General features: G+C 44.6%; 2 protein-coding genes across 2 annotated transcripts in view; both read left to right on the forward strand.

The window, feature by feature from the left end:
- Positions 1–9608, forward strand: part of PATZ1 (POZ (BTB) and AT hook containing zinc finger 1) — a gene marked incomplete at its 5' end in the record, with an annotated part of 41158 nt that extends 31550 nt beyond the window's left edge. The window contains 2 exons of the mRNA XM_015429577.1: positions 4926–5063; positions 7960–9608. Of these exons, the coding sequence (XP_015285063.1) occupies positions 4926–5063; positions 7960–8378 (557 nt within the window). The remainder of the gene's footprint in view (positions 1–4925; positions 5064–7959) is intronic.
- Positions 9609–17447: 7839 nt separating this feature from the next.
- PIK3IP1 (phosphoinositide-3-kinase interacting protein 1) overlaps positions 17448–23958 on the forward strand; it is a 7944-nt gene continuing 1433 nt past the window's right edge. Inside the window, exons 1-3 of the mRNA XM_015429578.1 lie at positions 17448–17844; positions 19970–20155; positions 21213–21291. Of these exons, the coding sequence (XP_015285064.1) occupies positions 17448–17844; positions 19970–20155; positions 21213–21291 (662 nt within the window). The remainder of the gene's footprint in view (positions 17845–19969; positions 20156–21212; positions 21292–23958) is intronic.

Genomic DNA, 23958 nt, shown 5'->3' on the forward strand with positions numbered 1-23958 from the left:
ATTTAAAGCTCTTTATCATACAAAGCCACCATTTCTGGATTTAAGAATCCACAGCTGGGGCCGTGTTGAGAATTAGATATAACAAGTGAGGACCTGTGATACGGGTGGGGGGGGATCCTTGCATCACTGCTTGTTCCCCACACCCAATTCCCTCCTTATGGCTCGGAGGGGAGGGATTCACAGAGAGGAATCCCATATCTGCCCCCACCACTGAGCCCGGAACGGATCCAGGCCCTACTGCATACTATTGAACCCAGCATACTCCTGTAATTTTGAATTCAGATTTTTCTGCAAACCTGGGAAGTCACCCAAGTTTAAAGAAAAATCTGTCTGGCGCCAGTGTGGCCCTATCCGCAGATTTAGGTATCCGCGGATGGGGGCCACATATTGCGATTAGTATATAGATGATATTCTGCCTGTCTTTTTTAAAAAACAAACTACACCCGCTGCTGATGCATTTCTGTGGCAAAGTTAAGAATGCTGATTCTTATCTTCACATCCCTGAATTGACCAAGGACAGAATAGCCAAAGATTCATCTTCAGTATAACCCTGTGTAAATTAAGGTTCACTTCTGAGGTCCTGTTCTTTGTGCCCCCGTTTTCTGAACCAAAGTGCCTTTTCTGTAGTGGTGCTCTAGCTGCGGAATACTCTCCCTCTACCCTTGTGCCTGCTTTTATTTTGTTTTAGATGCCAAGTAAAAATTCATTTGCGATAGCATTTGGTTAATTGTGTTGTATTCCTTCTTGCTAAGTTTTTTATTGTGGGTTTTATCAGTAGAAAAGAGCAAGCGTCCAGTAGCACCTTAAAGACTAACAAAATTTGTGGCAGGGTAGGAGCTTTCATGAGTCACTACTTACTTCTTCAGTTTTTATGGTGCTGTTTTCATTTCACTGCCTTTAGTGACTGTATTGATGACAGATTTTAGTGGTTTTGATAATATATTTTTATGTTTTATTCTGAACTTATGGTAAAGTGTTTTGAGAATTCTTTTTGGAAAAGGTGGCAGCAAGTTTTCTAAAATTAATAAGTGTGCATTGTTTTGTTTTCCATGATTTCAGTGTTAGTTGACTGGTCCTCCAGAAACCTCCCTAATCTCTTGTGCTGGGACTATTCCTATTTTTTAATCTTCAGCTTAGTGGAGATCTTGGTTATTAATCAACTGTTAAGGATTAGAGTATGCTGAATCCCCCCCCCCCATTCCTTACAGTTATGAACATGGTGTTTCATTTGGGTTTCTTCCTCCTAGCAGAGAAGTACAAACTTTGTGGGAAGAGGCAGAAGCGTCTTGTCGCTTGCACCAATGTTGCATCCTGAACCAGAGTGGTATAGTGATTAATGTCTTGGCCTAGGTCTGAACCTGTGTCAAACCCCAGTGGGTGACTTTGGACTAGTCTCTTTCTCAGACTTCTCTGTCTCACAGGGTTTTTGTGAGGGTAAAATGGAACAGGGTAGACTTTTGTACCCTAAGCTCCATAGAGGAAACATGGGACAAAAATGTGATAGATAGCTAGAACCACCATTATAGGTGAATCTCTCTATATCCAACCAAACATCTGTGGATTTCACAAAGGGGTTTTACTCCCAGGACCTTTCAACTTTCCATGTAGCCCACTGGACCCCCCCCCAAAAAAAAGACCCTTTTGTTCCTGGGTTCAGAAGGCTCAGGGGACAGCATGAAGGCAATGGGAGGAGGGAATCTGTAGAAATCGCCAGCCCCTATTCCAAAAATGGAAATACCACCCTGTTGAAGGAACTGTGTGGTTGAATAAGTGCCACCATTCATTGGAAAGAAAGCGAGCAAGAGAATTTTGAAGCAATGTTATTGCTTTTTGCCCTTGTCACGAAACCTGAGGTGCAGGGGATTGGGGTAGCATACAAATCTTCATTCAGGCTCCAAGGATACCACACATGGTTGAGGCTAAGGGAGGGTGACTGACCCAAGGTCACCCAGCAAGCTCTCCCTGTTTCTGGTTCAAGACTCTGATCACTACATCACACTGACTGTTCAGTGGCTTATTCGAAATAAGAGACAATGCAATAAACAAATGTATTTTCTCTTCACTTGGGCCAGTGAAGAGAAATTATTTTAGAAGCTGTAGGTTATAGCAGAGGAGTCAGAAATAGTGATTTGGAATTTTTCTGTTTCCCCATATCTATGATTTATCCTGGCTTTGTATAATTGGTAAGGACTGATGATACCCATAGTGGAACACAGTGATTTTTGCTAGGCTGCCAAGAGTCACCCCAAGCACACAGACAAAGGATTATTTTAGACACCCACCTCCCTTCACACCATCCAGATCCAATCCCAAACAAATCACATGACATACTTTGAGCATAGGTTGTTCAGAGGGGCATTTAAACCAAGTCCTGAGTCGAGGAGCCATTCCTGTGGGAGTATACAAGCATGCAGAGCAGTGGAAAGAAGAGGAGTTGAATAATGAGGAGGGAAGACTAGGGCCAAGTTGTTGCTGGTTTTAGAGCTGCCTATCAGCTGCACCTTGCCAAGCTCCCAAGACATCCTCCTCTGTGCCTTGTTTCCAAGTCTGATTTTGCTGAAATGCATTTGTGGTTTCCCTACCAGAGTATGTTCTCCACTGCCCTCTGGAACAGACCGTCTCCTCTCTCCCTTTTCATTATTTTCTCTCCATCCAGAGTCTACAGAGTAAAACATATTTGAGCTGCTCTTTACAAAGAGTTGTTGTAGCCAGTAGCTAAGAGATTGTGCCGGGGACCAGGAAGTCCATGGTTCAAATGTTGCCCCTGCCAGGAACTCACCAAGTAGCCTTAGGCAAGTCATCCTTCTCTTTGCTTCCCCCCCCCAACTGCCCAAACAACACATTGGCCTGCTTTCCATTGTCTTTGATAATATGTGTGCCACTCTTTGAACATTCTAAGGCATGCTAAGTGTCCCCCTAAAGCATTTTTGCAGTTCTCATAATTCATTGCTGACTCTGAGATGTGTCTGCCTTAGAGTTTCTGACCTTTTTTTTTTTTTTTTGGAGGGGGGGAATCCAGAGATTTGCTAAAGAATGTGAAAGTAGACAGAGCAGTAGCTGCTACTGTAAATTTATGGCTAAACAAAAAATGTGGCTGGGCTGACTACTTAAGTTTTTTAGCCAAGATCATTGTACTTTTCTTTCTCATTTATATACACTGCCTTTTAAACAGCACAGCCTGTTTTATAATCCTCTTTCCTTCGCACAATTATCATTCCGGACTGGATCAGTGTTCCCACCATTTTACCATGGAGGCTCTGAAGCTGTCACAGTGCCTTGCCCTAAGCTAGGGCTTTACTCTTTACAGCTACCAGGTTCTTAAAAAGCAACCCTATTTTCCACAAGAGGCCAGTTAACACTCACCCCCCTTTCTACCCAGGAGCGCTCAATGTGAAAAATGCAAAGAAAAACAATGCAATATTAAAATACCCACCTCCTCCAGAAACCCCAGTTAGTTCCTTCCTCCAAAAGGAAAACAGTAACATGATCCTCTGTGAGCAAGAACTAAGTTGGGTATATGTTGTTGCTTACACTAACCCACCTACAAAAGCCCACCCATCTATGAATGTCTTAGTTTTCTGAAGCACCATCCACAGATTCTAAGAATTTCAGAGAAACAAGCCAACAAAACAACCAGTAGAAGCCAAAAAACAAAAAGAAACAGCTGCTGCCACCGTAGTGCATTTTGGAAATGGAGTTTTTGGCTTGCAATGACAGCAGAAGCAAAAAATAAATTGACTACAGCTACATTAGTTCCTGATGCTCTTGAATTAACATGGTAGGATGATGCATAAGATTTTGCCTTTCTCTTTATACAAAAGGAGAGCCAGCAGAGAAGCTGTGGTTTTTCTGCTGAAAAGAGGATTATACTAAGCAATATTTTGAACAAGGAACAGGGTAATTTAAATGGTTTATGACAGTATTTGAGTATAGAATAAAAGGAGAAGCTGAAGGTCAGGGGCAGAGCATCCGGTTTGTGTACAGAAGGCCCCAGATTCCATCTCTGGCATCCCCAGGTGGAAAAGCTGTTGGGGAGCACTGCTGGGAATGACTCCTTTCTGGCTTCTTGGAGAGCCTGTACGAGCCACGTCAACTGTGTTGAACTGACCATCCAGTCTCATGGAATAAAGCACCTTTGTATGACAGAATTGCATGCTTGTCAGCAAGAGAAAATCCAATTTTTTTTATTTTTGTTGTTGTTGTTTTAAAGAAAGCAGTTGATATTGTTGAGGAAAGAGAACAATGTGCATTCAGAAGCATTGTCTGACCGGGTTAGGGACCCCTTTTTGTGTCTGCCAGGGTTGGTCGTCTGGAAATCTGCAGTGATCTTACTTCTCCCAAGAACCCTTTTTCCTAGCCACGAGTATTTCCGTCTTGTTTCCCATTTTCAAGCTAGTCCTAGTCCAGTGGAGTACACAGTGTGTTCCCAACCCTGGTAATGCATAAACAGTTTTAAAAATCCAGTCTGCCAAACCAGTATTTACATATTTAAAGACACAACAATTTGCTTTTTTCCTGCCCAGTGAACTGGATTTAGTTGATTACAGGCTATTTTAGGAACTGGCCAGACTTAATAACATGGCAACATATTTACCATTTGATTACCTACAAGAGAGAATTTTTCAGAGCACGGTCTCGTAGATCTGATACAGATTCTGGCATTTCTCACCTTTACTGTAATACATTTTCTTGCAAAAGGCACTCATGCACATACTTGCTCCCTGTAATTTCTAGGTTTTTTATTTGTAAGCCTAAAGGGCACACTTCACTTTTTGATGCCTCCTTCAAAAGCAGCCAGAATGCACTTATTTTGGCTCATGCAGAAGTTCTTTAGAGGACCCAAGAAGATCTGGAAGCAGATAAGGGGAAAGGCAGAGGTGTGTCTGTACTGGTGGCAGGATCTCATCTCCTTTTATCTTGTTTAGGTTTCTCCTCTGCCTCCTACTTAAAGGTCCATGTTAAAACCCACCACGGTGTTCCCCTTCCCCAGGTCTCCAGGCACCCGGAGCCCATCCCGAATGGGGGAGCAGCGTTCCACAGCATCAGGACCTATGGCATCAAAGGCAAGCGACTCCCTGCTCTGCACTTTCCGTCTCTCGGCGTAGGACTTTGTGTTGTTGGATGCTGGGCATGGGAAGGAGGGGAAGAGGGAAACGGTTTGGAGAAAGCAGGTGTAAGAGTCAGCAGAGTGGAATGGTAACATTTCTCTTGGACTGCAAGCAGAAAGGTTGCATGTCTGAATGCTCTTCCGTAGAGGGGGAGGAATCCTCATTGCATGGAGAACGCTAGCATCTAGGAAGACAACATGAGCCCTGCTGGATCCCAGCCCTCTGTCATTTATAGTGATTCTGAACATGGAAGCTCCATGTTTCTACTTATGGCTAATAGCTGTTGACAGACCTCTTCCTCCTCAGCAACTTTGCCCAGTCCACAGTGCCACATATTGAGTCAAGGAATTCCATGAGTTAATTATCCATTATGTGAAGGAGGAATTTATCTAGAGGGATGATTCCGGCCTATCCCTTTTCCATTAAATATTAGGGTGTTTCTTTTTCATGTAGTGAGGGGTTTTTTCCCCTCATGAAGGAACATTCAGACACACGATCCCCCACTTTTAGCTTGAAGTCCAGGAAGAACTGTACCATTTGATGGTATCAATTGGGGGGGAAACCACAAATAAAACAGTGTTCTGTTTTGTAAGCTGTAGCTGACAATGCCCCTGAGCAGAGGATTTACATTCCCCACCCCCACGCTTCATAGAATCCAGGTGTGGGGGGGGGAATCGTAGTACATCCACATTTTCTTTGAGACAGGTGAAGGCCTTGAAGTCAGAAAGCTGAACACACAGTTGACTCCCTTGTTAAGATTACCTTGCCTGTGAGATGCCTTTTGGAGCTGGCCTCCAGCTTTAGCAAGGCTCAAACCAGGTTCTTAGTGGTCAGCCTGTGTGTGGGTTGTGCAGCGTCAGACTCACATGGCTGAAGCCCACCTTTATAAAATGCCTCCAGAAAGAAAACAAGCTTGTTGGAGAAAAGGGTGGCCTAGGACCCTTTCCTTTAACATTGGGGGGGGGGATTGCATCTAGTTTAATATGGAAGAGTTCTTTGAGCACCTACATGCAATCTGAAGTGGTACAGCCTAGATACAGCTTTAAATCCTCAGTGGTAGCATTAGGCCTCAGCTTCTGGTTTTACTTGAGAAAATCTTTGCAGGGTGAATGTGATGTCTACTCAGGCTTCTGTTTCAATCATCTGTTCTGCTATGGGCTGCCAGTCAAGTGTCCTGTTCAGGTGGCAGATCTTGTGTGCTGCAAAGGGCAGTGGACAGGGAGACAGATCTGAGCCCCAGGGCAAAAACCCTCTGTGAAGTTCTCTGCAAGCCTCATTGGAAGGAGCTGTACCTGTGTAAGGCCATAGTAATGCTCAGAGCTGAGCACAACGTATTGGGAAGCCTTCCTGCACGGCCTGTAGAAAGGGGGTGACATACCATGTGCCCTTTCCTCTTCAGATCCCAAAACGTGTCTGGCTAAATCTTGACATCTGGTTTTATTGTCATTGTTCTGGTTTGGGTTGAATCGATTGATCTTATTTGGGACATTTTGTAAGGGAAGGTTTACAAATAGCTTTGCAGTTTGTGTACAGTAGTGTCAATCAGGCTCTGTTTGCCACTGTCCCTCCTGCATGATGGCCCCTTCTGGCACTGAATACACTAGGAAGTTGCCACTCCCATAGGAGAGCAGTGGATATTGTTATAGGATTCTCTTTCCTTAAAAGCTCTTTGTATTCTTTGTGGTGTGCTGTGCTGATGGCGGGAGGTTTGCTTCTCTATGTTGTTTCCCAGACAGACATTGCAAGAGTAGTACCATAACATCTTGGTTCTAAGCTGTATGGCTGTGGGAAAAAATCATAAAGATCTGTGTGGCTCTTTGTGTCTCTAGAGTCCTTGTTTGTGCTTTTCAAACATGGCAAACATTCTTTAGCTTGAGAGTGGAGACTGAATTAGGTTTTATATTCAGATCACTGTGAGGGGTGTATAGACAAGGGGGAGGGGTGGGATGATGAGTGGGGCCCGAATGAAGGATACCAGCTACTCTGGCTGGGGAATATCACTTGGTAATTAGGGATAGTCTCTCTGTGCATGACCCAAACCCCTCTAAATGGGATAGTCTCTCTGTGCATGACACCCCTCCAGATTTTAATAGTATTATTTAATCCAGGTTATAACATACAGGTCTTTAAAAATAGTTTTGCATTCTGATTCCAAGTTGGAGCTTCACCACTGAAGAAGACTGCCTCGAGGTGGAGAGCAGCTGTTGATTCCATGATTGGGGGGGGGGGGGCTGGCTGGACTCCTCTTTTGTCAACTGGTTGTGCTTCCGTTGTGTCCTGTGATGATTATACAATTCACTGGCCATTCTTATGCACAGCAGTCATTTGCGCTTCAGTGCTGGGAGAAGGAGACTTCCATGTGTGGCTCTGCAGTACTGAGGGACCTTTTATACACAGTATTCGGTGAACCTGAGATGTACACATATATAAGGGCATGGGGTAAGGCATTTTATACAAATGTTGCAGGTACCGCTAGTGCCACTGCAGTTCGTAATGTGAAAGTTAAGAGCCAAAAGCATGTGAATTTTGATGCACATTATGGCCCGGCTTGGAAATAGCTACTTATCTGCTCACCTCTGCAAGTCAAAATATCCAGGTTTGTTTAGGCAGGGAAGTTGGGTCTACAAAGGACATGTGGTTAAGCCAGTGGCTGGTAGCAAAATTATGGGGGCTGTTGACTTTTATAAACTCATTTGTGTGAGGACGGAATAGGGTTATGTGTAGGTTTGTAATGCCTCCATTGCATGCTAAAGGAAGTGTAGAGTTGTCATCGTGGGGAAACAGGTGGTGACCTCCAGTGTACTAAATACTTGCCTGGGTCTAAAAGCTTGCCTTTTCTTTCTCTCCCTAGAAGGCCAGAAATGCTCACATTCGGACCAGATTGAGAGTTCAGATTCCTATGGCGATCTCTCCGATGCCAGCGACCTCAAGACCCCCGAGAAACAAAACGCCAATGGTTCCTTCTCCTGCGACATGGTGGTCACCAAAAATAAATTGGAGTCAGAGGGAGATAAGAAGTACCCCTGTCCTGAATGCGGAAGCTTTTTCAGATCCAAGTCCTATCTCAACAAACATATACAGAAAGTTCATGTTCGCTCCCTGGGGGCCCCATTAGGGGACTTGGGCCCTGCACTGGGCTCCCCCTTTTCACCCCAACAGAACATGTCTCTTCTGGAATCATTTGGGTTTCAGATTGTTCAGTCTGCATTTGCATCCTCCCTAGTGGATCCAGAGGTCGACCAGCAACCAATGGGGCCGGATGGAAAATGAAGGCCAGCTTTAACCTTAACAAAACAGTCTGTTTTATGTATAATTATAAAATGGCTGTGAACAAGGGGGAGGTAACAGAATCCAGTTTTGTAGCTGAGGCATTTTTAATACCCTTTAGGTTCCCTCCTTCACTTGTTCTCCTCCCCTCTAAATCTTCCCTGGGTGGAGAATGTTGGTCACCTGATGATTTTCAGGGTGTCTGCATGACAATGAATTGATGACGACTTTCAGGGCTGCAGTGCAGGCAGGATTTGTGCAAACCATCCAAGAGGTCTGTGGATGGTCCAACTTGGAACCAGGAAAGAATGAAAAGCCACACTGGTTTGAGAATTTTAAAGAATCCAAGTTGACCCGGCAGAGAGAGGTAGCCTTCTTGATACCCTTGATCTTCTCATTCTCTCTGCCCCATAACTTTCCTGAGATTCTCATATTAGCATCATTGTCTGCTCATAAAAACACACCCTGTGGTATCTAGTAGGTAAAAGTGCCGTTCTTTTTACAAAACAGAAATCAAGCTTTCTTTCTTTTTTAAGTTATTTTTGTTTTTAAACAATGCAGATTCACATCAAAGTGGGTGCCGCAAGATTGACGGGCAATGCCACCACCATCTGGCTGTCAGCAAATCCAAAACATGTTCCTGGGACAATCCAATGGGAAATTCTCCTGCACAATCTACATATACGGGGGCCCTATTCATTTCAGTGGGCCTTGGCAGGAGAATTTCCAGCAGATGGTGCCCTTTGTTTGTTTCTCTAATCTTCACAAACTTTCTATTGGTTTTCTGGATCTCTCTTTTTTGTTATTATTACCTTTATGATTTTAGGACCTGTTATAGTGATTTGCCACTGAGATGCCCTTTCAAGGCAATTATACGGAGAGCTCTTAAAGCAGCAGTCATATTAGGGGTAGTATTAATTTTTTAGATGTATCATAATTAATAACTTGGCTAGTTGATTGTTTTTTAAGTCTATGGAATAAAATAGTTATGCAAAACGGAAAAAAAGGAAAAAATGAATAGAAGAGGTTAAAAATAAAAAATAACAACAGTGCACACTTCGTTGGTTGATGCTGGTTTGATGCATAAAAGACCCCAGAAGATTAAATTGATCAGCGATAGGATACATTTTTCTGTACCGCCAACATGTTTAGTGCAATTAAATATATAGGGTTCACAGAGTGATTTTTTTTAATAATTGGATTGGACTGCATTAAAGAAGTTAGAATGTTACTTTACACCCCTTCTTTTTGTCTGGTTTCTAATTTGGAAAGGTATGGGGGGGGGTTAACAGTTTAGTTACCATCCTGAAATGTTTGCATCTGAGAACTGGGAAACAACAAGACTTTTATCACATCAACAAGATTCTTATCACATCAACAGTCTGGAATGTTGACTCTGGTGGGGCTTACATCAGAGCTGTTGACCTGATACAGGCACATCATTTATAAAGCACATTCAGGGGATCAGAAGCACCCCTTGGACTGGCTCCCACCTTCTTCCTCTCTTCTAATCAGATTTCCCCCTCACTTTCATTCTGTGCTAACAGTGGTTAGTGTTATGCCTGCATTTAACACTATTATTTGGCATTAAACAGGGCTGGTTTAAGCAGCTTCAAAACCATGGGTAGCATTAGTGTTGGTGCAGCTGACAAGGGAACAAAGGAAGGAAGAAGCACATTAGCCCAAGGGCTACTTCCCATTGGTTAGTCATAGCTAAGAGAACATTGACATCTACACAGGGCCACTGTCTCTTGATCAAGCCCTGACTAAGGGCAATGAGAATGGTGAGATTTGAACTGAGTAACATAAATTCCTTCCAGTGTAACTTGTTCAGGGGATGTCTGAGAAATAGTGCCTGTTTGTCTATCCCCCCCCCTTAAGGTCAAGTGACCAAGGAGGCTTAAACTTCCCTGTAGCATACACCAACAGAAGATTATATTGGAGCCACTATTCAAAGGAACACCTTCCAGTCTTTGACACACTTTACAGCCCCAACTCTTAAGAAAATGCAAAAAGTTTTAAAGGAGTCCACTGCAGCAAGTAGTGGAATATTCTGCTCTGAAAATAGTCATCAACTGAAAGTCCTTAGGCCAAATCCAGCCCACTGAAGAGTCACCCTTGCAGTGAAAGCCAGTAAAGTAAATTCCATTTGTGATACTAGAATTTGCTGACAGGCTGCTTTAGGGAAGGTATTTGGGGCACTGGCCCACCACTCCTCACTCAGTTCTCAGAGTAGCTATCCAGTAAAATTGGTTCCAACCCTCATTTTAGATAATAATACTATAATGGCCCCTGTTTCAATGAGGAATTCTCACTTTGTGCTTAAGGAACACAACTGTCTCCAATTGGTAGAGTCTTTCGGAATGCACAGATTTCCTTTGTTTGAATTAGAAACATCCCCAAATCTCATTGGAGCCAGAGAACAGGACTCTTACATATTCAGCTTCTAAATTATTGTAATGGGGTATTCGGCATGACTTAAGACTTGAATTAACCATAGGATTAGATAGGTTTGTGAGCAAGTGCTCTTTAGTTATTTCCTACTTTATCCTAATGGAGTTGGAATCTAGTTTTGCGCATGGAGTGTTATAATTATTGAAATACTGGGTTATAGTAAAGCCTTTCAGTTAGCAAGATGAGAATGGAGTGTGGGGGAACCAAGAGAATGAAAGGAATTGTGTGTTTATTCCCTAGCAAAACTGAGGTCCCGGTCACATGCAGAATTAGCCGCATGAGAGGGACAAATGCTGGGCGGATTTTAAGGGTGCGATCACACGAAAACATCTGGCAAGTGTCCCGCACCCGTCGGCAACCCGTATCGCCCGGCTGAAGAAGTGGAGTTAAAAGATACCAGGGGAAGTGCACTATTTTCCGGAAAAAGTGGGGCGCGGGCGGGCGTCAGATCGCGGAAGCGCTGGTATCCTGTCGCATCCGGTGGTATGCGTGCAAACAGAACTGCGCATGCACACAAAGGCGTACTGCTGAACTGCCTCACCCTTCTTTGCCACGCTTCACCATCAACGTGTGATCGCGGCTGAGGGCATGTTGCACAGAGCCTCGGGAAACGTCTGATCGCGATACCATGCTTCATTTTACTCCGGAGCAAAAAGCCTCGCTTCGCCCCCGGATTATCTCGCTGGTGTGACCGGGACCTGAGATCCCCAGGTCAATGAAGATGGCAGCTCTGGTTGTTTTTCTGTCACGGAACTTCGTTTGGCCCAAGGTACAGTTATATTGTAGAATTGTGGTTGCCACAAATGAGATGTCTCCCCCCACCAAGGTTGAAAAAAAAACTTAAGCTCCTGTATAGATCAGGGCATTATGAGACTGGCCATTTTGTTTTCTAATTCCTTTCCTAATAAATACTGTATAGATGACGTTCTAGGGCTTATTGACAAAAATGAATAAATCACAGTAAACAGGAAGAATGAACAAGAGGCACTTTGTTATATGTGGTAAAACAAAGAAATTTGTGGTAAGCACCTGTTTTCTTCAGACCCCTTTGATGCAACTAATAGTTCTTGGGAATGGAAGAAATGCAACATATGTATAAATGCATGAAGCAGCCTTATACTGAGTGACCACTGGTCTATCAAGGTCAGTATAATTTATTTTGACTGGTCAAGGCCTTTAAGAGCATAAGAAGAGCCCTGCTGAATTCCTGGCTCCGGGATTCAAAGGCTAAGTGTGAGGTTCCCCTCAGTCACCATGGCTAGTAGCCATTGGTAGACTTATCCTCCATAAATATATCTACTCTCCCTTTAAAGCTTTTTATTTCTGTGGCTATCACAACATCTTCTGGCAGCGAATTCTACATTTTAATCACTGTAAAGTAGTATTTCCTTTTGTCCATCCTGAGTCTACTGCCCATCAACTTCATTGGATGCCCTCGAGCTCTAGTATTTTGGGGGAGAGAGAAGAATACTAGAACTCAAGGGCGTATAATGAAGCTGATGGGCAGTAGGTTCAGGAAGAACAAAAGGAAATACTACTTTACACAGAGTGATTGAAATGTGGGATTTGTATCATCTACTACCTCATCCATTTTAACTGGAGATTACAAGATGGAACCCGGAACATCCCACATGGCATGCAAAACATGTTACACCACTGAGCCACAGCCTCTAACCTGATTCCTGTTCCTGTTCTACAAAGATGCCCAAATTCACTTCAATTTCAGTCCCTGTTTTTCAATAATTTAATAAAGATGGCAGATACAGCCTAGCTATTCTATTTATGAAAGTAAGAGTTGACTATCAACACTTCAATGTGGCTGGAAGCCAGTTTTTGTCAGTTTACATTACAATCCTCAAGACAGATCTGCCAGGCTAGCCTACCCAGTAATCATGGCATTTTGCAAGTGTTCTCACAAACACAACATCAGACTACTACACGAAGTATTGTGTATTCTACAAAGGATGATCAGCTGTTCCAGCCATATCGTTAAAAAGAAAATATACCCAAACATTTCAAGGATGAAATCCCTGTACAGTGGCTATGAAGGGGTTCTCTGCTCCCAAGCAAGTTCTTTTATAAGCATGGTTTATGTCTATCAAATTATAATCAAAATTCTAATAATACATTTAGTCACTGTATAAGAGCGAGAGGCTACTCTTGGTGACCCCCTACATACACCCTGAAGATAAATCAAAACCTGTGTTTTGAAATAGTGAAGAAAAACAAAGGGACACAGACTGTCTTGTCCAAGGTCGTTCTGGGAAACAAGGAGTGAGCCGTAAATAGCACTTTCTAGTCAAGGTCTTGTGCCTTAACCACAAGACAAACGTCTACTTCAAACATTCACAAAGGTTGTCTGCTATCCAGAACAAGATGGCAACTGGGTCTTTGCTTGCCTAAAACAGGAAACAATGGTAAATAAAAAATGGTGTGCTTTCCACAAATTGTGTGTGTGTAAATGGCGCTTTACAGAATAGCAAAAGCAGAGGTCCCTGCCTTTAAGGAGTTTATAATCTGGACTTGGTTTCCATTGTGAAGGGAATGGCACTCTGTACATGACCATGGTATATTACAAGCACAGAATTTATATTATTTGACTATGTTTCTTTAAGGGCTGGTAATAGTGGCTGTGGAAAACAAAGGGGAAAATGGGACTGCGAGGCCAAGTGCACCTGCTACAAAGAGCTTGCTTGGAGATGAGATGAGGGGCACAGACTAAGAACTCAGAGGTGGTGCCTGACAGCAGAGGACAGAACTTGGAGGTGCTTTTTGGTTTTTAAAAGGGTCACTTTCCAATCTTGCAGTAAGGTAGTTTATTGTATTAACAAATTGCACTGATTTGTTAGGCTTTTTTTTTTGGCATTTGAGTTCTTTAACTGTTGGGTGTTTCCTGCGATTTATTAATTTTTGTCAATAAGCCCTAGAACTTAATCTGTTGCCAGGTGTTTGCCTCAATTCTTCAAATGCCCTCTCAAAAGTTGCCAGGTGTGCGTAACTACCCAAAATCCTCCACAATGAAGAGTGACTGAAAGAATTCAGCCTCTTTGCAATCTCCTAAATTCCTTTAGGGCCTTTTACTCCTTGGTTCCCTAATAGACCAACCACCTCCATACCTAGTTTCCTGCCCCAATTAAATACAATGTTACTGGTTATCTTGCAGTGTCCATTGAAATTAATGAATATAGAAGGATGTGACTCTTCTAATTCTTTTGACAACTTCCATTGCTTTTGCCAGAGCATGTGCTCCTTTTTGCTCTGCTTTGGCCAAGACTCCATCTATTACTTATTTATTTGTGTTATTTATAGCTCCATCTTTCACAGGGACTTAAGCAATGTTCCCTCTAAGCTGTGGAGTCTTGTGAGCAAAAATCATACTTTATGAGCTCCTGGCATTAAAGTTGTGAGCGAGCAATTTGGCTGCTGCATAAATTAGTTTGCTCTGGAGCCATCCTTCCTGAGCTAAGACAAAAATGTGTGAGACAGAGGCTAAAAAACTGTGAGCTAGCTCACACTAACTCAGCTTAGGGGGAACACTGGATTTAAGGTAGATTATACATGAGTCAGTACAATGAACTAAATGTGACATTCAGTAACTAATGCATTAGAATGTCCGAAGTCTGGAAGCACCAGAAAGAAACAGAAGCATAGCTTAAGTATTATTAAGACATATTCAGCAGTATAGAAATCACATAATAGGATACAATATGCCATATATAACAGTATAAACTGTAAGTCAGGATCAGTTATCCAAGTAAGTATGAACCATTTTGTACTATGCAGCCTTAGTACCTGAGTAGAAATCCCCTCTTGAATAGTTGTTTTGCATAGTTAAAAGAAGCCTAATTTTTAAAGATTGTATCCTTGACTCTGGTAGTGTCAGGTGAAGAGCCATGTTAGTCTGTAGTAGTAACAAAATTCTAGTCCAGTAGCACCTTAAAAGACTAACAAGCTTTTATGCATCAAAGCTCACTTCCTCTATCTGCTGAAGCTCACTTTAGCCAAAATGAACTTTGACTCATGAAAGCTTATATCCTGGGGGGAGTTTTTTTAAAAAAAAATCTTTAAGGGACTACTGTATTAGAGTTCTGTATTTGCTTGGACATTTCTTAATTTGTGGTATACATGTTAGCTGACCATCCATTATGGTGATTTTAAACCCTTTCTATGTATCTGGACTGGAGAGTGTTCACTTTCTGGATCCTCCCTTCGATTTCCTTCTAACCCCCTATTTTTTAGAAGCTTCTTCTTTGGAAATTGATGCATCACAGTCTTTGACCTTCTTTCTACTTACATATATGTTAAGTTTGCAGACATATTTTGTTCTGGGTCCCTGAACGTCATTCAGGACCAAGTCTGGTGTTGCCTCTATTTGGAACACCTTTTCCTTACAGCAGTTGGTTCAAGTACATGGTGGTTGCATTATGTACATCTCCTTTTTTTTGAAGGGCATTTGTGCCTAACAAATCCAACAATCCTAACCAAGTGAAGATGAAGGATAGTACAATTTCAGGGAAAGGAAAGCTGGGAGTCCTGTCTTGTTGCTGTGAAATGGGAGAAAGTGAAACTAACAACTGCAGACAAAAGCTTTAGCTGACTGAGCTAGAGACATCCAGCCCCTCCCTTGTTTTTTTGGGTTCTTGAATAGTTGACATTCATTTCAGTGAGGCTGATGCCAGACAAATTCCTAGTCATGTATGGCACAGATTTGCCAGGCTCCCATACTTAATAGCATCCTGAATCTGCCAACTGAAGTGCATACTATCTCATCATGCTTTATTATAGGGCTGCCTCAATTTACAGGCATACTTCCCAAGTACTAGGAGCAGGTACTGCAATTCACTGCAAAATATGTACTTTAGAACAGTTCCCTAGTCTTGTACTGAGGGAAAAGAGCTAATGCTCAAATATCCAAGCTGGAACATTTGGAAGATTATAAAAGGTAAACATTTAGTGCGGCACACACGTAGCTTAAACAGGAAATTTATGGACACCTTTGTTTTTAATTTAATTTAGTTTTTGAGATGGTGACTTCACCATTGGGTGCTGGACCAATCACTTTCAGGAATTACAGGCAAGGGCAGATATCAGCACCTCCAGAAACTGGCAGCTGAGCTTTGTTTTCAATACCAAAATCCATTTAACCTCGATAAAAGCTGGAGCCACAGCCAAGGAGCAGCCAGTCATTACATACACCGCCCCAACATGTTCTCTGGCAATTTCCTTCCAGGAAAACAAACAGTTCTCTCTGTAGATAGGCACATGGCTTGCTGCATAAAGAACCAGGTATTTTCATAGGTGTTATATACAGTGTTACATAAGAGATGCATGATTTTGTCTGGAAGATTTTGAGCCACACCTGCTAACAGACATAGCCTTCATTTTTTTATTCTGCATACAGCAGCCGAGATACTGCTGATGTGAAATCAATGTTAAATAGTAGACTATGACTTCTCTCTGTCTGAAAATTAGTTACATGGGTACTGGGGTAATATGCTTCTTTAAAGAGGGCTCCATATAGCTCTCTGTATTTGGCTCTCCAACCCCTCTCAGTGAGAAAAGGGTTTAATATGGGTTAAACACAGGACTTTTTTTCTGGGGGAACACATTGGAACGGAGTTCTGGAGCCTCTTCAACAAAATTATTTTAAAAATGTTTAAAAGTTCAGGAATTTTTAGTATAGAGATTGAAAACGTCATTTCCCTCTTGAGAGTTCCAGCACTGGGAGAGCCAGTTTGGTGTAGTGGTTAAGAGCGCAGGCTCTAACCTGGGAGAACCGGGTTTGATTCCCCATTCCTTCACATGCAGCTGTTGGTGTGACCTTGAGTCAGTCATAAATTCTTTCAGAACTGTTCTCTCAAGGGAAGTTCTTGAGAGAGCTCTCTCAGCCCCACCTACCTCACAGAGTGTCTATTTTATTTATTTATTTTTGGATTTATATCCCGCCCTCCCCGAAGGCTCAGGGCGGCTAACAACGAGGCACAAGTGCCAGAATTAAAACAGATAAAGCAGTCTAAAACCATAAAACAATACAGTACAACAACAAAGTGTCAGTGCAAGATGGGGTAGAACTTCCTCAAATGGTATTGGTCCCACAACTTGTCAGCACCCTCTCCTTCCAGGGTCACCTTGCACCCAGATGGAACCACATATTAGTGGTAGTGGTGCGATGCTGCAAACATATCGGTGGTGGAATTGAAGTGGCTGCGGCTCCTACTCAAAAGCCTGGCGGAAGAGCTCCGTCTTACAGGCCCTGCTGTTGTGGGAGGGGAAAGGGATTGTAAACCCCTCTGAGACTCCTTCAGGTAGTGAAGGGTGGGGTATAAATTTATTTTATTTATTATTTATATTTATACCCTGCCCTCCCTGCAGGCAGGCTCAGGGCAGCTTACAGAGGTCAATTTCCTCTTCTTCTTCCTTCTTCAAAAAAGCCCTAGTTAAACATATGTATCTGTTAATGTGAACATGAACATGCTGCAGCTCTGTACACCTGAGGTTGTCCTATTGAACATTCTGTAGGGAGTAGCTATAATTACACCGTTGAATTCCTGTAGCATTTTAAAAAATATCCAAAGTGAAGCTATTGCCTTTGCTGTTGGTTTCCCACTGCACCTCCCAATGGAATACAGTCTCCAAGCATGCGTGGTGTCTCCTTGCGTCCAGCATGCTTCTGAAAAGCCACACTCGAACGCCTGTCTGTCTTCAGCATCCAACACCTCTGATAGACTGCGTCCGAGCCTAGAAGCTCCCTTTTGCAGGCAGGCATCTCTGCCTTCCCTGCTTAGGACCCAGCAGGCGTCGGCGAAGGCGTCTCGGCTACAGCCGCAGCAGCTCCGGGCTGAGGAGGTGGAGCTGCAGTTCTTTAAAAAGACCAGCCTTGTTTACTGCAAACGAGAAACGAGTCGGACAGAGCCGGGGCCGCGGCGTCGCGCTGCTCTGGCCATGGAGCCCAGCTGGGCTCGGGCGCTACTTGTGAGCTGCTGGGCACTGCTCGCCTTGGCCTCCGCCGCCGAAGGTGAGCTTCGCAACTGCACCCCACCCCCCGCTCAATCGGGTCGGGCACATCCCCCCCCCCGCGGCTCCATCTTGGCTGGAGCGAACAAAGGCGAACTCCGGACCGGCGCCCCTTTAATTGAACCCCCCCCCCCGGCCCCCCCCCCTCTTTCGGCAAGAAGAGGGAGCTGCGACAGGGCGACCCGCCCGCCGACTCCCCCCTTCCCTGCTTGGCTCCATTTTGGCTCCGCATTCTCGCTGCCTGCAGCCATCTTTTAGCTTGAGGGTCCTGCGTGGGGTTTTTTTGCAAGAGGGTGGCAGTTCCCGCAGGCTCTCCTTCACCCTGCCTACCCCCCCGTGCCGCTGATTGCGCCAGGTTCAGCCCCAGGGCCGGGGGTGGCTTGGTAGGAGCAGCACGAGCGGAGCTGCTTCCAGCGGTGTTTTGCAGCGCTTTTTGCTGCTTTGCAGCGATTCCGGTTTGGACTGATGGGTTAAGAGGGAACGAAGAGAATTCCTGAGATTGCAGAGAGGGGCGGCTGCCGGGTTGTGGAGGGGTCCCGCAGACAACGGGGAGCTCGATGCACGCAGCGGGCAGCGACTGGCCCCATCACCGAGTCCCCACCCCCTTCCCGTGCTTCTCCGAGTTGGTTCACAAGTGCATCCTGTATGCTCATAACTGAACGCGCGGCCGAACATGTGAGTGGGGCAATGTACGTAATATGCATACAACGGCGGGCCGTGGACCGCCTTCACACACGCGCGAAGCTCACGCACGCGTTGAAATGCCCACGGTAACTAAGCCTCTGCCACCAGCAAACCTGTTTCTCGAGTGCCTGGTGTGAGGAACGGTCGCCTGTCGCACTACAGCTACTGGGGTGGGGGGCAACGCAGGACAGGCGAGCAACAGCTGTCTTGGCCAGCAACTGGGACGCTCGCACACTCTGCAAGCGCTTAGAGGCACTGCACGGCCGAGGGCAGAGCGAGCGGCTTCCTGCATTGCGCAAGTAGCGCAGCCAAAAGCCCATGATACCGCTGTCTCGTGATTGGCTGACACTGTTTCCAGGCCTCGAGCCAGCTTTCCATTGGATGCGGCTTTCGGCTGATGTCATTCTTCAAGCTGCCTGGTCTAGGCATGTAAACAACCTGGTCGCGCCCCCTGCACGTGGGCGGCCGCTTATGAGGCTCGCCCTTTCTCTGCGCGGTTAGCTTAGCTGCTTGCAAGGGAGGGCGGGTGGCGTGCAAAGAGGGGGTGGGGTGTTTTTTGCCTAGTGCATTTGTTACCAGAGCCGTATCCGACGTAAATGGGTCTTTTGGCGGGCGATACTGTTGCCAACCTCCAGGAGGGGCCTGGGAATCTCCCGGAATCACAACTGACCTCCAGCCTACAGAGATCGTCTCCCCTGGAGAAAATGCCTGTTTTGGAGGATGGGGTGCATGGAGATGTTGCAAGGCCATACAGTTATAAGCACTGGGATCAAGGTGTGCCTGGCTGATGGGTCTTGGTTCTTCAGTGCCCCCTTTACACAGTTACATATTGTGAAGCAAGCTACCCACTGACATCTTATGGCACTTGCACCTCTTCCTGGCTGATTCCTTATAATACTGCACATGTTCAGACTGGCACATACACCATAATTGCAGACAGCAGAGGAAAGATGCAGGAGCAAACAGGAGGGTAAATGCATCAACTGAACATGTTGAATGGGTAGAAAAGAGTAGAATGGGTTGAAAAGTCCAGTAGCACCTTAAAGACTAACAAATTATGTGGCAGGGTATGAGGATTTGCGAGTCACTCCTCGCTTCTTCAGAAGTGAAAAATCTGAGTGAAGAAATATCTGAAGAAGTGAGCAGTAACTCAGGGAAGCTCATAACCTGCCACATATTTTGTTAGTCTTTAAGGTGCTACTGGACTCTTGCTCTTTTGTACTGCTACAGATGGACTGACAGGGCTACCCATCTTGATCTATCATCGAATGGGTGTTACGCAACCTGTTGTCTACTTGTTGAGGAATATTATGCATATCAGAGCATGGTGGTATTGCAACCAGCAACACCATTTCTAGTCTGCCCTCAGATCACCATGTTACATTCAGGAAACACATTTCTTGGAGCAAACTGGATGCCAATTTTTCTCCCCTCTCTGACAGATGTTACCTCTAGTGTATTACCTGCTGTTACCGCCAAAACTATGGATGCTGCAGAAGGAGACCACATTTTTGAATCTGCTAATAGCTTACCATCCCGGAGTGAGGCAGCTGCTGTTCAGCCGGTCGTTGGGATTAGCCAGCGGGTCAAGATGCGATCAAATGAAAAAAAAGATTTGGGCACCCTAGGTATGTTGGGTTTCCTGTAAATACCCAGAAATAATGCTTGATACTCAAGATAGATTTGTTTCAGAGTTGTGAGCCATATCTAGAGAGCCAGTACAGTAGAGTTGGTTAGAAAACTGGACTAGGATTTTCAAATCCCCACTCTGCTTGTAAGAGTTCACTGGGTGAGTTCTGATAAGTCACACTCAGTCTGGCCTACCTCACAGGGTTGGTGTTGGCAGGGGTCATTTTGTAGAAAAAGAGGTGCAGGAGCTCATTAGCACAATTTATTAGCATAACTTATTAGCATATGCCACACCCCCTGACATCACCGGAAGTGTGTCAGAAGGCAACACCCACCGCTCAGGCTCCACTGGACTGTTTTGGATTGCTAGCTATTGGGGGGGGGGGACACACGCAGATCTGCTCTCACAGAGGAGGGAGAGCTTGTACCTGAACGCGGAGGGGGGGGGGCTCTGCAACTTACATGGCTGCTGCTTGCTTCTTATGGCCCCACTGAGGGCTGCTGGGAGCAGGGGGCGGGGCTTATTGCATGTGCTCACCCCCTGATGTGCTTACTGCCGGAGCTCCGCTCCTGTGCGCTCCCGCAGGAAATGACCCCTCGGTGTTGGAAGGATAAAATGGAAAAGAGGAGAATGTATTCTAAACTGCTTAGGGTTCCCACTGCATGGAGAAAAGTGGCACATAAATATGTAAACAAACAGAAGCTCCACACTTGGCTATCTGCACTTCCTAGTTTGTTCTGTGCTCTACACAACTTGCTTTCCATGCCCTGTGGTTACTGTTCCTTGATGGTACTATGGAATTTCAACATTCCTCACCTTTGCTTTTTCCAGCCCTCTTGGTCATCTTACCACATTCCAAAACCAATTCCAGATTTTCTTCAGAACCTGAATTTTAGGAGAAATTCTTCTCCTAGACAAAAAAAATGCTTACAAATACAATTTCCATAGTTTCACTGTAGAATTTGGATTGATGGGTGCACAGACACTTGGCAGGTTGTTTAACTGCTGCTGCATCATTAAAGTGCACTTCTCTCTCGCCCCCTTCCCCCAAACAGGCTATGTGATGGGACTTATCATGATGGTGATCATCATTGCCATTGGAACAGGAATTGTTGTGGGCTACATCTACAAAAGGCAAGTATCATAGGAAGTTTCTTCCCTCTGAGGAACCTAAGCATTTGAGTGTAACCTTGCGGTGTAGCAAAAGTCTACCCATTACCCCACCCACTCCTCTTCGGTCTTACAAGTGGCTCAGCAGTTTCCGTGCTAAAATCATAATTCTGCTTCACTACTACTAGGACAGTCTCTGGGTTTCCGCCCCCACTCCTCAGAGTAGCAGCTCCCTCTCCCCTCTGGGCAGTAACCAAGCAGACCAATCACAAAGATGCGATGCAGCAATACAACCAGACAGTCAGCCTTGCCCTCTCAAGCCAGTGCTTCACTTTGTCCTCCCAGTGGCTTTACTGCAAGGCCAAGGTAGCCTGAGCAGCTTCCACTACTGAAGTGCCCTCAGGCCTAAGCTATCTTTGCTGCTTTCCCCTTGCTTAGTCACAGCCCAGGGGCCAACTTAAAGGACATGTTCACTTGCACAAGGTCGGGGAGGCGTGCTCTCAGTTGGAGCCTTTGAGTCAATCACTCCCAGAGGGAGAAAACAGTCCACCTTATTTGGTATTGTGGAAGGTGCTGCTGTTTACCTTTGAGGCGTTGTCCTTTTGTGAAGGAAGCTTTACAGCTCAAAAGAAGCTGAAGTTGAAGGAATGAGAGGATAAACAAAAGGGAATGCCTTTTAAAATGTTTGCTAAGCACTAATTGGTTTAAGGATACATTTGCCCAAGGAATTGGTGGAGGGGCAGTAAAGATTCCCTTAGCCAAAATTCTTTCATTACTGTGTTAGGATGGAAACATTCCTCACAGCCTCATTTCCATTCATTTCTAAGGATTGAATCCTGAAGCAAAGAGAATGCTTTCATCCCTATACTTGAATTCAGAATTAAAGTACTTGAATTCAGAATCTTCAGACACTTCTGGCAGGGAAACAATAACAGTGACAATGGTCATAAAGAGGGAATGGTTTTATTGTCTGTCACTAGGACTCATTTTGCTGGAAGGATTTCAAAAGCCTACATTCCTTCTTGGCCCTTGTATTTGCAAGCAGTTGATAGGAAAGGGGTAGCTTGCCACAACACCTGACCGTTACTTTGACAGCTTCCCATGTCTCAACTTACTTTCTTCATGGGAAGTGTAATGTTTAAATCATGCCCCACAGAATTTAGGCCAGGGCTTCCAAAGCAGACCAGGGTCTATTTTTTTCTGAAAAAGAAGATTAAGTACTGATGGAATGGGTCTGACCTGGCTATGTAACATTCCTAGAAACTAGGTGGGGGCAGTTTATCTCCAGGGTTGTTGGGTTTTTTGGGAGTAGGGGTGGGGGAGTGACACAAGGAAACTTCAGATATGTGCAATACTTGGCTTTCCTATCAAACCTAAACTTGTTTTATTGCTTTAATAGCATACTGTATCATCTAACCTGTAGATAGCATATAACATTGTACTGTTTGGCATATTTATGGAATTTAAAAGGAAAGTGCCTTAAGTATGAGAAGCAAAATGGTACATTCATTCACCCAATCCTTGATAGTGCTGCACATTGCTGCAAGCAGTGCTACCTGAGCACATATATCTTAATTTCTGCTGCATGCCAAAAAATGAAGTAGAAAACATATGTGTATGATGTAAATAGGAGTTACCCTTACCCTGTAGCTTCTTACATGAAATATTTCATGCTCTATGAGTCAATCCCTGTCCTAAAACACATTTTACTCATTCCAAAAGGGGGAAAACCTTTTAAGTACCACAGCATTCCTAGATACAGTTTTTGTAAAGATAAAGAATATACCAATAAGTTGGCCTCACAGTATTTTTTTTGTGCTGCAAGGGTCAGATGAGGTGGTTATACTGTTACCTTCCCACAAGCCTTCCACTGGGTTACAAATAGTGTTGAGTAATAGTGAGTGACCCCCTCCCTCAGCCTTGCATAACTGCTGAGGGAGGGGCTGCCTCAGATGCATTCCTCAGTGCCACCCTCGTGATCACTTAAATAGCAGCCTAGCAACCATTGTGCCTAGCTTACGCCTCAGGGAGGTTTCTCTACAGAAATCATTGTTGAGGCAGACTTGCAAAAGCAATGGGGTGTGTTTGGGGGGTGCTCTCTTATTATTCAAAATAAAAAAGAATCATGTGCCAACCTTAAGGTCCTGGGCCCTGTGGAGAAGCAGTTCACTACATCCTGCTTGTGCTACTGTACAACAGCCTACAAAGCAGGACTAGATGGGCCACTATTCTGATCCCAGCAGGCTGCTCTTACATTCTGTTAGGGCAGCCCTCTCCCTGACCTTGTTGAGAGTTGCAGGGTACACCTGACCACAGGATAGCCACTGTGGAGGCTGGGGTCAGTCACAAAATGTGAGGGGACACCTGGCCAAAAATCCTTCAGTGATGGAGGGAGCTGTTTCCAAACTGGTGCTCCCTGTAGACACAAAGTTGATTCTTCCCATACTCTTCTGTTCTACCTCCTGTTCCACTGAGCTGGAGGAAGTCCAGGGTTGTCCCTTTCTTTGTGGCAGGAGGAAGCGGACACCAATGAACACATTGTAGGGAACCACATTGGAGACCAATGGGCTATGGTCCTCTGCTTCCAGATGCAGTGAGGTCTCTTGAGTTACAACTCCCCATGTTGTCCCCCCTTCTTGAGAAAAAACTCTCCTGGCCCTAGACTAACAAGGTTAACAGTAATTAAAAGAT

The sequence above is a fragment of the Gekko japonicus genome, unplaced genomic scaffold, assembly GCF_001447785.1.
Source record: "Gekko japonicus isolate JY-2015 unplaced genomic scaffold, Gekko_japonicus_V1.1 scaffold409, whole genome shotgun sequence".
Taxonomy (NCBI): Eukaryota; Metazoa; Chordata; class Lepidosauria; order Squamata; family Gekkonidae; genus Gekko; species Gekko japonicus.